Source organism: Crocodylus porosus, unplaced genomic scaffold, assembly GCF_001723895.1.
Source record: "Crocodylus porosus isolate Cpor-Errol unplaced genomic scaffold, CroPor_comp1, whole genome shotgun sequence".
Classification (NCBI taxonomy): Eukaryota; Metazoa; Chordata; order Crocodylia; family Crocodylidae; genus Crocodylus; species Crocodylus porosus.
This window is the reverse complement of record NW_017728886.1, coordinates 179,360,868-179,376,083: the sequence shown is the minus strand read 5'-3', so window position 1 is coordinate 179,376,083 and position 15,216 is coordinate 179,360,868. Positions and strand designations below refer to the sequence as shown.

At 44.1% G+C, this 15,216-nt stretch overlaps 1 protein-coding gene across 3 annotated transcripts in view; it reads right to left on the bottom strand.

The window, feature by feature from the left end:
* PIEZO2 (piezo type mechanosensitive ion channel component 2) overlaps positions 1-15,216 on the bottom strand; it is a 498,844-nt gene that overhangs the window by 390,008 nt on the left and 93,620 nt on the right. For all 3 annotated transcript variants that reach the window (XM_019545872.1, XM_019545881.1, XM_019545888.1), the window contains exon 2: positions 7,543-7,638. In XM_019545872.1, coding sequence (XP_019401417.1) covers positions 7,543-7,638 — 96 coding nt within the window. The remainder of the gene's footprint in view (positions 1-7,542; positions 7,639-15,216) is intronic.

The window sequence follows — 15,216 nt, the reverse complement described above, 5'->3', positions numbered from 1 at the left end:
TGTCTGCTTTTTCATAGCAATTATTGTGTTATGAACTCATAAAATATTGCATCTCATATAACTAAAATGTGCTGTCAATGCATCTATACAGTGCATAATACAAAGATTGTGATACTGATTTTTTTTTTAATATCTGTTATTCAAGATTAGTTAAGTAGTTTTGCCAAAAACATTCAAAAACAACTCAATGCGAATACATGATAGATGATATTAAATTTGCTTCAACTACTCAGAGAGGAACTGGAACTGAATAAGCATACTGTATGACACAGGATACTGGACAAGATGGATCTATAAACTTTGTGCCCCATGGGGGAGGCTGGGTGGACCCAGCCCAGCTTTGGGTGGGGTGGCACATGCTCATCTCTTCTCCTTGCTCCCTACGCCACCTTCTTCCACCACAGCCAGAGCAGAGCAGAACTGAGCAGGGTGAAGGTGGATGCGGTCTGCCCACTGAGGGCTTGAGGCTCTTTGCCTTGCTTGTCTTGCCTCTACCCACCTGACAATGCAGGAGCACAACTTGTCACCCCTACTGCTGCCAGATTGGCAGGAGATACATGGCAGGTGCAGGGCCCCCAGGGCAAAGGCAGCAGTGCAGGCAGCCCCAACTCTGCAGCAAGCAGCCCCTATCCACCTCACGCACAAATCGGGGGCAGGGGGGAAGGGACATGCCCTCCCCATGCCTCCCCTCAGGGGTGTGGGCAGCAGCAGGGAGCTGCCCCCTGGCTGAGCTGCCCATGGTTCTGTCCTACTCCGCAGCCTGGCCACAGGTCCCATGCACCACTCTGGCTGGGCAGCGTCCCCAGCCCCAGCCCTAGCCCCTGCTCCACTCCCTCCCGCACGGTGGGGGCCTCAATCTGCACCCCCCCCCATATCCCTTCCCTCTCCTTTGCCCTTTCTTCCACCATACACTTACCTGCAGGGAGCTGCTCTTCACACTGCCCAGATGTGTTCCAGGCCACGTGCATGCATGCAGTTGCACACATGCATGCGGCGGCCTTGTATCCCAATCCCAGCAGCCCCAAATAGGACTCCTTGCAGGCTATAATGCTGCCCCACTGGAAGGGGAATCCTGCCTTTCCTGAGAACCCAGGCATCTGGGGGTCTCCGACTGGCAGAGACCCCTGGTCCCAGGCCCCATGGGCCTGTGCATTAATCCGCCTATGCACTCAACACTAATTTGTCTCTAGCCCAGCAAGCAGAAAGGGCAAAGTCCTGTGTTAACCCTAGTATAGTCATAACTACTGGCTGAGCCTTGCAGCCTTTGTCTGAAGGAGCAATTGAGCTGGTTCAGGGCAGGTGTGCTGCTGCATGCAATCTACAATAATTTAATAAGGCTTCTGATATTGAAAACAACATTATTATTTATACAAAATGTTTACAGTAGGGAAGTCCTGTAAATTACTCAAATATAATATGACCTGATTATACGATGAACCTCCAATAATTACATTCTGCATATGGAAAATTTATAAACCTGTTATAATTTTCCAGGTGTACTACCTAATTATTGGAGGTTTGCCTTTAATTTATCCCCCTCCCACTGCTACAGCAGGGAAAATAAATCTGGGAGGTCAGGTAGCCCCTTTGCCCTCTACCTCCATTCAACTTCTTCCCCTTGCAGCCCCTTCCCCGTTTCCTTACTGTCAGGCCCTGCTCTCCCTGAGCACATGGAAGCGAGGAGCAAATTTGAAAGCACTTGAAACAAGGCTAAGAGCCTTGAAATTAAACATGCTGTAGAATTTGTACATAGTAGCCATAGACCTAGTCACCCAGAATTGATGCATTTTACCTTTTTTGAAACTACTGCAAGTTTTAGCACAGGTACTCCATAAACACACTTTTAAACAGCACCTACATGGATATAGTACAAACTATGCATGCTGGTCAACTTCATGGAGGGTGGAGTGACACTAATCATATGCAACAGGCTGAGAGAGGAGGAGAGAGAGGGATTCTAGGTGAACTGTTTAGGGCTCCATTTGGTGATATTTGCCAGACATTTAAGCTGGTGAACAAACAGGAATGATTTGAAATGGGGAAAAAAAAGGTTGCCGCTCAGCTGTGGAAGTGAAGAGGAAATCAAAATGTATGCTATGTAGTAGCTCAACATCACTTGAAAAAAGAGTCAGCATTGAGGGGGACTCTGCTTAATGAGCACTACACCATGTATCTTTTCAAATGGGCTGCACTAACCTATCCTTGTGGCTGTTTGCCCAATATGGGCCATATGTTTTATAGGCATGCTCAGTGTTGGCTGCATTTAATCCACTTCAAGTTGTTTAACATTACTAAGTACTGTTTCCATACCAGAAGCCATGAATCTTTTGACAGCAGTTTAATGATAGCCAATGTATTGAATGAAGTTTCCTTGCATATGAATTTAAGATAAAGGGGCTTTTTCCCTCATGCTTATTGGAGGAAAAAACCTCACCTGCTATTTGGGTAAACACAGTAATAATCTTGCTACTGCCCTTGCAAGGGTCTAGGGCCTGGCCCTCTTTCTGCCCTGCAATTTCACCAGGGTCAGACATGACTGGATAAACTTTTTTCTCTGTTTTGCTTTCCAAAAATTAGATGCCTGTCTTATTTGGCACGTGGTGTGAAAGAAATACATACCTGCTACAATATTTATTTAGAATTCTCCATTTTGTTCAGCTGTTTTGCTAGCAAATCTATGGGCTATAGAATTCACAGAGGTCATAGAAGAAGCATAAACCCTGTATAGCAGAACTAAGATCCAGGGGTGGCCACAACACTCCCAGTGGCTTCAGGACTCCTGCCTTACTCTGGCTATCCAGGCAACTCCTCCCCCCCAACTATTTTCTCACCTCTTTTCTACCATACCTTGCTGTTATTATCTGGTTTGGGAGTATGGGAGGCTGTCCCAGGGTCCCAGAGTGAGGCCTTCATCTTTTTCTAGTCTACAGATGCCTTATGAACCCCACCTGCCTCTATTCTGCTCTCAAGACACTAACCCTGGTCTCCTGGCCTGTATGCACCTTCAGGGACACTGCCTGTCTTAATGGCTATTCACAGACTCCAACCACCCCTACAGCCATGCTCATACCTTGAAGGTGTTACTGGTTATCTTATCACTCTACTCCTGGGGAACACTCAGCCCCAAGATAGTTCTAGGCCACCTCAGGCCTTCACCCTCTTTTTGGGGCCTCAGCCTTCTCAGCCTCTGCCCTGGCTCTCTAGCTGGGCCTTTTTGCCTAGGCCTACTACTCCAGGCCAAACTTCTAGGCTCCAGCCACAGTCTTCCCCCTTGGACTCTGGTTTTACCCCTCTTGGGTTTCTTTCCTCCTTGGTCTATAGAAACCTGGCCCTAGTTCTGTGCTATTGGGCTCTTTCCCCTCCACCCCTTGAGCTTGGCACCCCAGGCTATGGTTCTCACCCCCTCTCAGGGGCCCTCTTAACCCCAGGCTTCTTATCACCCCTCTTGGGCTTGTGTTCCAGCCCTCTCAGCCTCAGACTTCCTATCGCCCCTCTTTGGTTGGTGATCTGGCCCTCTTGGCCTCAGGCCTGCTATTGCACCCTGCCCCTACCATGGAGGCGCTCTTTCCCAAGAAGTCTGCAAATACAGACTACCTCCTGGACTCAAGCCCTGAGCTTATATGCCCTAAAAACCCAGCCCTAAACTTCCAGGTCAAGTGACTCCCCCCCCCCAGCTGCCACAGGTGTTCTCTCTTAAGCTGGCTGGCTGCCCACTAGAGCACCTTACTGCTGCTGGGCTAGGCCCTGTTCCCTGCTACTACTACAGGGCAACTAGCTTTGCAGTAAGCACTCTGCTGTCCCAAGCAATCTCTTCTGCCCTGTTGTACTACTTCGGAGCAGTAAGCTCTGCAATAAGCGCTTCCAGCCAAAAGTACCTAGGCGGCCTGTTCTTCTGCTCCTCTTAATAGGCAGATTATCCCATCTCCAGTTCTCCCTACTGCTGGTGTTTCCTTAAAGTAACAGGGAGCCTTGGGTTCCTTGTTACACCTTGTCAAAATTAATTTAGCTAAGTATTCAAAATTAGTTTTATAGAAAACATTAATCTAAGTATTAATTAATGTATATTAAATTAGTATTTATATTAAGTAATTAAATTCCTTATTTCATTCCTTGGAGATTTCAGGACAGCAGAGACTCTCTATGCCTGAAAAAACATGATTGAGCCTAGAAGCCCGCAAAGAACTTTTTTTCAATTACTCAGTTGGTCTAATAGAAGATATCACAGCTACCCAAATAACCTTACCTGCCTTAATCTACATAGCACTCTTACTGGAATCACTGGTGGATTATTTTGCCGTTGTAGTCTTTACTTATCCCCTTTAATTCTGTACAGGATATCCCAAATATCATACCCTCCTTGACCACAGTGCTATCAGCCCCACTTTAAACAAACTGAAAGAGCAAATTACTGTGGAATATTTGCTGTTTGTGTTACTATTGCACACTGCCTGTTTAACACTATCTATATTATAGGCAGGTAACTTTCTGATGCATTTATTTTCTTACCAAATGAGATATTTAAAAACCTGACAGATATCTACACTGCTGCAGATTTTGTCACTGGCTTGTACAAACAAAATACATTTCACTATATTATCTGTATTGCCACAGCACCTAAGAGCCCTAGTTACAGACCAGGACCTTACTATGCTGGAACAGATCAGAAAGCCAATCCCTAACCAAAAGACCTTACATCATAAAATATAACTTTGCCTACTTTGCACTCTTTGAAGAAAGAAAGAAAAGAAAAGTGTTGTTAAACTATTTTAAACACATTACTCCATTGATCCTGACTCAAAGCAACAGAATTATAATCAGCAACTGGTTCATCAAAATGATTATTTTCTATTTTTCTCTTGAAGGACTACAGTAGATAGTTAATCCGCATTAATCATTAGACATTTTATATAAAGAGAATTATAAGCCCCATGCCCTACGATTTCAGAGTTAGCATGAATCAAGAGCAACCTCTGCGAATAATCTTTGATAACGTGACCTAAAATTTTTTCAACTACTTTTACAGTCAAATGAAATAACCTTCAGATATATTTCATTTTTCTCAGTTTACATACATAGAATGCTAAGTTTTGCTCTTTAATTAACCTTGTTTTAATTGATTTCAAGCTCCATGAACACTGAAGATAGAGCTGAACATGATAATAGGTTTTTAATTCTGTATGTGCTATTCTTGAACATATTTTCCATTATTCAATTAGCTTTATAGATGCTTAAATATTTCTGCAAATGACATGTCCAACTATGTTTTTTTTCAGGCAATTATTTTAATATTTCAGTTGTAACTGAAAAACATCTATTTCAGAGGCTGATTTTTCAAATTATGTGTTAGGAAATATGTGCATCTATAAAAAGAGATAAGGACTAGGTACAAGAGGGAAGGTAGATCAGAAACCCACAAGAAGGGGAATGTTAGTCAAAGATTGGGATGCAGAGTGGAATGGATTTGAAAAAAAGAAAAAAAGGAAAGCTAGAAGTAAAAAAATAAAAGTAATATGCAGGGAGAAAAAGCAAGGTTAGAAAGATTTCTTTTTAAAGCAAAACCTTAAAAGCAGATGGCTCAGATACTGCTTTGACTGAAAGAAGAAAGCAAAAAGACAAAGAGAAAAGAAAAGGAAGGAAAGTAAAATGCAAAAGCAGTAAAGTGTTTATTTTGTGTATTTCTCATAAAGGTTGCTTTACTTAACACTTTGACTATAATTTAATAGTTATTTGGCTACTTCTCATTAAAATAATGAATAATTTCTTCTCCTTTTGCACCATCTGGACACACATGTCCACATATACTGAAGTATAAGAGTGATGTTGTAGCTGAGATGATCCAGAAATTACACAACAGACAAGGATTTCTTAGGGTGATAACCATATAGTTCGTCCAATATAAGGTATCACCCTAAGAAATCCTTGCCTCACACATATATTAAAGGAATAGATACAGTTCAGCAGGCCCATAAACACAAAGCTGACAGATGTGGTGGGCTAAGATAACATTAATGTTCCATGAGTTTAATGAGTTCTAGCAGTGATAGTCCTCACAATCTTTCTTAATACGTTCCGGGCACGTATACATATTCATTAATGCACAGTGATTACTGCACATTTATTTAGTACTTTTATAATGAAGTACTAAAATTAGCAGTAACCAGAGTTACTGTGCAGCACCAGCAAATACCTTTTTAGTGACACTACTGCACAAGTAGCCTAATAGTACTGCGCAATAGCATATTAGCACCGCTTCCAAATTCTTCCATTCCTCTAGTACAAATAAATACAATAGAATAATGCAATATGCCAAACTTATGAAAAATGCAGAGAAATAGTCAGCCATGTTAGTCTGAAATCAAGCAAGAAGTAGGGCTGGGTGGCACTAGAGACTAACTGGTTCAGAGAGGCATGAGCTTTCAAGGCACCACCCTACTCCATCAGATGCTTCATAGAATAGCGTAGCTTCCTGCCTCTCTGAACTAGTTGGTGTCTAAGGTGCCACCCTGCCATACCTTCTGTATGAAAAATGGAGTACACTGTGATATAAAATAAGACCACCTGCTCTGCCATTGGGGACTTGTAGATCCATGGCTGGAGGCTGAGCAAGCTTATTATAGTGGTGACCCATACTCACCATGCCACAGCACTATCAAAAGATATATGTTGCCTTTCAGGAGGGAAAGCATATTCCCTCCTGTTAAGTGTTCTGAACTCCAGCCCACAATGCCCAGAGATAATCCCAGAATCCCTCTAAACTTGATGAGGTGAAGAAAGCCAATGAAGAAAGACAAAGCATCTGGAGCTGATGAAATCCCCAGTGAAATCTTCAAGCAAGGAGGAGCGGAGTTCATTTCACAGCTCCATGCCCTCATCTTAAGCATCTGGAATGATAAGGAAATCCCAGATGACCTCAGGGAGCACACAGCTGTGACAATCTTCAAAACAGGAGACAAGTCCAAATGTGGAAATTATAGAGGGATCACTTTGCTGTCCAACACAAAAAAGATCACTTTGCTGTGCAACACAAAAGAGAGAATGCAACCCAGCTACTGAGTGAAAATACAGAACACCACTAAAACAGAAGAATGTAGTAGCATTACATGACCACAGCTAAATTTTCACTGACTGATCAACAATCCAGAAGTTACAATACTGCTATTCAGCAATTTCTGGGAGCTCACTTTTACAGATTAACTCCCTTTAGCTTTCAATATACATCTTGCATTCATAATAAATATAGTAATTGTGAAATGGTCTCTCTTTTTACAGGGTTCAAATGTCTTATGCAGGGTGCAAAAAATATGAAAGACTACTTCATCAATGAATTTAAGATCTGCTAGTAGGTGTGCTTAGTCCCAAACCAGACTCTGTGAATTTACAGTATGTACTTCAAAATCATTTTATTTGACTGAGGAAAAAGTCAAACCACTCGGACCATGAATAAGGAGAGACAGTAAGACTTCACTTTGCCCATTTCCCAGAGTCTCGTAGATATTATACTGTCAAGAAGCTTTAGAAAAGGAAAAATAAAGAAAATCTTACCTTGCATTGTTGTTTTTGTGGGTTCTGAAAACAGGGGAATGAGCAAGAGGTAAATGAGGTAGACAAATGACAGCCCATTGTAACGGAACGCACATGCTGTAGAGAGAGGAAAAAAGAGCATATTTGTTAGTCCAGGTACTATGAAAAGGGAACACTTGAGCTTCATGCTACAATGCATTTACCACATAGGCTACCTATCTGAAGCTGCTTCTGGCCACTGTACACCTTCACAGGAAGGAACCCGAATAACTAGGTGCACATTTCCTATAGAACAGGGGTCGGCAACCTATAACCCATGGCCAGATCTAGACTGAAGAATCAATGGAACTGTCCCACAGTAGGGGACTGCAGGCATTCTCCCTGTGCCATTACAGGGAAAAGTGGTGGTAGCAATTGGATCCTAGCACTTGCTCTTGTGCCTGCCTCTAACCTGTGGTGTGTCATTCTAGCCCACAGCTGGAACAGGGCTGCCTATACCTGCTACAGAATGTTTCAGGATTCAATTTACTAAGGAAATGAAATTCAAAACATGCCAACAGGTATATACATTTCACTTGAAAGGAAAGGTGGTCTTGGAGGGAGGGTGGGTGGAAGAGAAAGCAGATCTAGGTTCTGTTCTCAGCAGCACCTCAAGCTTCCTGCATGACCTTGGACAACTAGTCTTGTATCTGTCTATCCCATTTTCCCAATCTACCTACAGACATATAACATGTTTAAACAGTAATACTTGAAAACCCTCTGATATTTTTATATGAAAGCACATACAAATTCATATCATTAGGCTTAGGATACAGAATGCCCTGGATAGACTAGAGAAATGGTCTGCAATTAATCGGAGAAGTTTCAACAAGGGCCAGTGCACTTGGGAAGGAACAACTGCATACACAAATACAAACTGGGGAAAGACTCACTAGGCTGCAATACTGTAGAGAAGGACCTGGGGTGTTACAGTAAATTATAGGCTGAATATGAGCCCACAGTGTACTCTTGTTGCAAAGAGCAACAGTGTACTGGGTTATGTTAACATGACTGTCACTTGCAAATCAAAGGAAAGATTCTTCTCTTCTGTTCAGCACAAGTGAGGCCTCAACAGGAATACTGTGTCCAGTTTTTGGGCCCCACATTTCAAGATGGATGTTGACAGTTTGGAAGGAGTCCAACTCAGAGCAACAAAAATAGTTAAGGGCCTGGCAAGCAATATTTAGGAGGAAAGGCAGAAAGAGGTAGGGTTATTTAGTCTGAGTAAGAGAAGACTGAGGGGGATTTGATAACATTCTTCAAACACTTTAAGGGTGGTTACTGAGAGAATGAAAATGGGATTTTCTTCATGACCGGAGGAAATCACTATAAGCAATGGTTTCAAGCTGCAGCAGAGTACATTTAGGTTAGAGATTAGGAAGAATTTTGACTATGGCGGTGGTCAAGAACTAGACTAGACTACCTAGAGAAACTGTGCAATCTCCATCCTTGGATATTTTCAAGAGTAGGTTAGATAGGCACTTGGTTGGGATGGTTTAATCAGGGATGATTCTTCCTTGAGCAGAGTATTGGACTAAATGATTTTGTGAGGTCCTTCCAGCCCTACTTTCTTATGATCTTATTATTACAGTTAAGGTTCTACTCAATTTGTGATACCACAGATTTTGCAGAAAAAACGTGAAATATGGGATTGTCTGCAAAAATCAACCAAAAAATATAAAAACTTAAAAAAAATAAATAAAATACTGAGACCCCAGTGGGAGCCAGTGGTCCTCACTGCCATTGTGGCTCAGCCTCACAGCCTACCCTGAGGGAAGGCACTGCTTGGAGGGGAGACATGAAAGGCAGAAGATGCTTGACCCAGGGTAAGCTCCACCTGGCTCCAGCTATACAGAAGATGGTAGCTACCACCTCACCCTTCCTTACGCTGCCAAGACATAGGTACCCACCTTAATGGACTGTTATTATTAAGGTAAGCAGAAATTAATATTTCTAAACTTTTTTGTACAACTCTACATATCATTTACTTTGTTGTATATTGTGTATAAGCACATCCAGAAAACATCTGTGGAATCTGCTATTTATACCGCAGCCAACACATGACACCACAAGCGACCCATGTTTAGTTTCCCCATGATTTAAGTAGACCACTAATCATAGTTACTGATCATCAAGGAACTGTGATGATGTATACATGCCTGACAATGCATCAGAAAGAGATATATATACAAGAGTAGCTAATTAGCTCTCAATTTGTGACTAAGGACCTGGTTAGATGCAACAGCCAGAGGACTGCAGCTTAGCCAGAAAGGAGCACCAGGTGGTGAATATGGAAGGAGCTGTGAAAAGACTTCACGTTATTCGCTCTACAGCATCTCCCAAGACAGTCACTCTAGAGAGAGAGGCTGATAAACAGGAAAGTTAGAAAACAGCCCAGAGCACTGATGAAGAATTAAAAAGAATCACTACCCGTCTACAGGGCTTCTGAGCCGAAACACAGATGACAGGGTAAACCAGAGTTCCCCTGTATCTGCTCTTACCTTTCTGGAGTGAAACCAGTAACCTTGAAAATAAAGGACTACCAAACCTTATGTGTGAGAGAAGCTGAGCATGTAGCCCTCTGGGCTTTGAGGCTGGATTTAAACTTTCTGCCACTCCCAAGAAAGGTGAGACCTAACTAAATAGGCAGGAGTAGGGATGATGAAAAGGACTCCCATACCAGTCCTGAGCATGTAGGGATGTTAGGGCCCTGTTACACACTGCACTGTGATCTGCACATAGTGATCTGTGTCAGTGCTAGCTCAAAGCTTTGGAGCAATCACATTCAAGCCAGCAGGGGCCTGGGGAACTGAAAGGTAAAAACCCAGCCTCCCCTCCTCCCACGCCTTCCCATTCCAGGCCTCCTCCTACCCCCTGGTCCCAGGGGATCCTCCAGTCTGTACCGCTGCCCCTTGCAGCTCCCACGCTCCCCTCTTCCCCTTGGAGTTCCCCCCTGCCTCTCCTGCCCTGCTGCCTCTGGGGCATTACTTACTTGGGCTGCCTGTGCTGTCTGTCCTAGGGAAGCTGGCAGGGAAAAAGTTAACCTGTCTTTCCCGCCGCTGATGTTTTGGGGTGCTGAGAGCAGGAGCAGCAGCAGCAACTGGTAGGCAGATCTAACCCTTCTCTGCCTGCTCCCACAAGACAAGCAGCACAGGCAGCCACAAATGAGCTAGGGAGGAGGGCAGGAAGGCAGTGAGAGGAAATCTGGAGTGCTGAGATTGAGGGGGGGAGTGATCTGGCCCAGCAGAGGAGGGGGTGTGGGAGATGTTTATACTAAGGTATAGCCTAGAGTGGCTGCACCTTAGGTGTAACACAAGCTGGGTAACATGGATCATAGATAAACTTGCCCTGGAGTGACATAATTGAGCTTCATAAGAAGTGCTTAAAACTAGTTGCAGGTGTTAATATGCAAACAGTCCAGGGGTTAAGAGCTCCAGAAACCACCCAAAATAACCATGTAACAAGGCTGAATTCAGGAAATTATTATCATTATTATTATAAAGAATTATTCAAGATAATTAGGTTAGCCAAGAACATTTTTAATCCATTTCCCCCTCTCCCCTCCCACCCTCATTTTTCAGGGAGCAATTTAACACTACCATATAAACTTTTTTTTTTTTTTTTTTTGGAAACACGCAAGGTATAGAACCAAAACCCAAATGTTATTATTTATCCTTGAAATAACATAATTTTCATCTTAAGAGTGCTGCAATGAGAAAAGATAAACAACAGATGATAAAACCAAACAAAAGATCCCATGGTAGGAAAACTGTCAAAAAGACATTGAAAGAGGAAGAGGAAGAGAAAGAGAAACACTCATATCAGTGGTATCTTAAAATCTCTTTTCTATCGAGGAGGATATACTTTGTATAAAACTGGGAGCAAGAGATTTTAAAATATCACCAATATGAATTTCTCTTTCTTTTCCTCTGCTCCCCCACACATGGCACACAGCCCCGCCACCAGTGGCAGCAGCAGGCCACTGGGGTGCCTGTGACCCACGTAGGTGCTGCTGCCTGGTGGTGCATGGCTCCAGCCGGAGCAGCACATAGCAGCAAGGAGGGCAGCCAGGCCAACCCGCCTCTATCATGTGGGGCTCTCTGTAGCACACATGTGGTTCCCAGTACTCGAGCTCCGCCCCCTGCTTCACTACCATTATGTTTTAAATCAAGCAAATAAAAACATCCAGACATACACTTGTTAATATAATACCTAGAACAGAGGCCAGAGGATTAACCCTCTCCAAAACCTTCCTCCTGCAAAAGCAGCTTAGCCTGGGAGTGAAAAACCCCCACTATATTATGTAACTGAAAACATACCCCTAAAACAGAAGTGATATGCTTTACTCTTATTTGAATGTGCATATTTCCACTTCATTTAAAATTTGCATTATATGTGGATGTTTGAACTTTCAGATGATACACATGCTAAAGGAAAATTTAACATGCGTAGATATAAGGTTCATACCAATCTAAACGTTATTATTCACAGTAAGGGTGGCCAGAGCCTGGAATCGGCTTCCCAGAGAGGCAGTGCTCTCACCTTCCCTGGAAGTCTTCAAGAGGAGACTGAATAGGCACCTGGCTGGGGTCTTATGACCCCTGCCACCCCCAGTGCTCCTTCCTGCCCATGGCAGGGGGTCAGACTAGATGATCTGTCTAGGTCCCTTCCAACTCATTGATTCTATGATTCCCTTCATGTATTAATATCTGTATATTATCTGCTTACACTTTTCTTGCCACTGCATCCTAGAGCCTTTAGTTAAAAAACTCCAGAACTCTTTTTTCCCCAGGGTTATTGCAGTCTAAAGGATATAACAACAGCAATCAAACTCTTAAAAAGCAGCAAAAATGCAAATATTAAATGTTCTTCACTTTAGATAAATGCAGCTGAAGTCGGCTCTAGTTTATTTAGTTGAAGCACCCAAAGTTCTGCTTCCATTAAGATGGAATGAAAGCTTTTTATCATCACATAAATGTGACCCCTTCCCTCAGCTATCCTTCTGTACATCACAGTTTTTAAAATACATTAGACTCCCACCTTAGAAACACCATTCCAAATATTGGTATTGGCAGACAGATACCATAAACGACAATCACTGAGAATGTCACATAACCTATTTCTAAATCAGAGGCAAACTACAGCTAGAAATGAACCTAGATTGCCAACATGTTACAAATTATTTAATATGGTCTTGAAATTGTTACTAAAAACATCAACACAAGCTCTTGAAGTGAATCTGCCTTACGTTCCTTTCTTAATTTTTCCTAATTTAAAGACTTTGCTGAAAATGCCACATATATTTTGCTGCGTGACTTAGCACAAATATTTTGAAGTAGGGCTGGTCAACCTGTGATATGGATGTTACAAGTAGCATGGGCAGCCTGTGTGTAGGGTATGTGGCAGATCAGGGAGGAGACAGGCAGCACAGTGGCAGATAGGGCAGAAAGCAAAGCAGCAAGTTGGGCAGGGAGCACAGGGAAAGAAGCAGAAAGCAGAGCAGAAGATCAGGCAAAGAGTACAGGGCTAGGAACAGAAAGCAGAGCAGCAAATTGAGCAAGGATGGAGGATCAGAAGTGACACTTAGAAGGCACATGGCTTAATTTTTGGCGCATCTTCCAGAAAGGTTTGCCCCCTCTGGTTTCAAACAATATTAAAAGCCATTATTTATTCTTCTGTTTAAACCAACTTCATTCTAAACAGAACATGTCCCAAAACACATGGAATTTTCTGGCATTTTGTGAGCTTGCAATACCTTCTTGTTTTGTACTTTAAATATTGTTTGTATTATTAGTTGTGCTGTAGTAGTGCCCAAGGCATTTTTAAAATAAAAAGCACTTTACATATCTAGAATAAAAAGGTAGTCCCTGCTCACCAGTAAATTGGGGTTTGCACTAAGAAAGCATTAAAAAAAACTTTAAAATAGGGGTATTAAACCTATGGCAGGCAGACTGGACTGAGCCCACAGAGCTGTATGAATTGGCCTGCGGGCCTTGGACTGACCCCATATACTGTGTGCAGAGTTGGTCGAGCATTCAGGTTGGATCCAGTGCTGCAGCCACTGTTCACTGCACAGGGTGTCAAGTCTAAAGCCGGCTTGTCCAGCAGAAGCGGTGGCGGAGCCATGTGTCACTCAGGACTGACTAGTACAGGCAGAGGGAAAATGCAGCTGAGCCCCTGCGGCTCTGGCCAGGCTCATCCTGTCCCAAGTGGCACATGGCTCCGCTTCTGCTGGCCGGTGCAGACCCAGCCAGGCTCCTCTCGTCCCCAGCAGCATGTGAGGAGCCGATTTCAGCTGCATGCTGCTTTTCCTGGCTGGTGCTGACCCGGCTGGGTCCGTCCCATCCAGAGCAGCATGCGGCTGAAGCCAGCTTCCCACAAGCTACTGGGGACAGGAGGAGCTTGCGGGGGTGGGGATGTGGAGCTATTTATTTCTCCCCTTCAGTCTCTGGGGCAGTAGCTGGCTGGATGCAGAATGGGTCCCTCCTGCCCCTGCCCACCAGCAGCTACCATGAACCTTACAGTAACAGGCAGGTGCAGTAGGGTTGCTGGCCCACTGGGTGATAAAAAGTTCACAATCCGGCCCCATATTCAAAAAGGTTGACCAACCTTGCATGCCATGCGATGGTCATGCCAGACCAACCTTGCATGCTGGCTCAGGGGCTGGTCTAGATCAGGCTGTGCCAGAGCCAGTATGCAGGGCTGGTCCAGCAGGGCATCACATGCAGTACACTTCCCATGCTAGCTGTGTCCAGCCCGCATGCAATATACACCGGCCTTGCTTGTCCTGTCTGTAGCGCACAGGATGGACCTGGCATCGTGGGCTCTACACACAGCGTATCTGTCCATCACAGGGCACGTGCTGCCTGTGGTACCCCATCACACCAGCCCTGCACACTGGCTCCAGCATGCAAAGAGCCTGAGGCCTGATCTAGACTGGCCCTCATCTGGCCAGGTGCTGCATGCAGCGCATGCCCTGTGCCAGCCTCTGAGCGGTGGGAACTGCTTGCAGAACTGGGCCAAGCCTGTGCAACGCCTGCAGTGGGGCTGGCATGTACCACCCACCCGCTGCCCAGGGGCCCAGCATGGGGAGCATGCTGCACATGGTACCCTGCTGGGCAGGCCTTGTGTGCTGGCCAGATGAGCTTGACACCCCTGCTCCAGAAAATAGAGGCCATGATTTCAGTTTCTTATTATGTTTACATCATGAAGTACAATTTTCTGTTTGAAAGTGGTAATAATAAATAGCAGAGGCATAACTGTTAGAGTCTGCTCCTGGGGCAAGCTGAAGTTGCAGGGGTTAGCACAGAACCTGTCACTAATCTTGCACAGAGCACTAATTTAAGAACTGAAATTTGGTGGTGAAAAATGGAGGCCAGAGGATTAACCCTCTCCAAAACCTTCCTCCTGCAAAAGCAGCTTAGCCTGGGAGTGAACCTCTGGGCAGAGCAAACAGCAGCTACTGTTACAGAGGGGTAACATAGCAGCAGGTGTGGCTGACAGTGCTGCTTCAGGAAAGGTGTGGGGTGGAGAAGGTATGAGCAAGGAAGGTTTCCCTTGCTCGTACCTGGGGGGTCATATCCCACTTGTCCACCCATCGGTTACACTACTGACAACTAGAAAGGTTTTCTTAAAAATAGTTCCAAAACAGCCAAC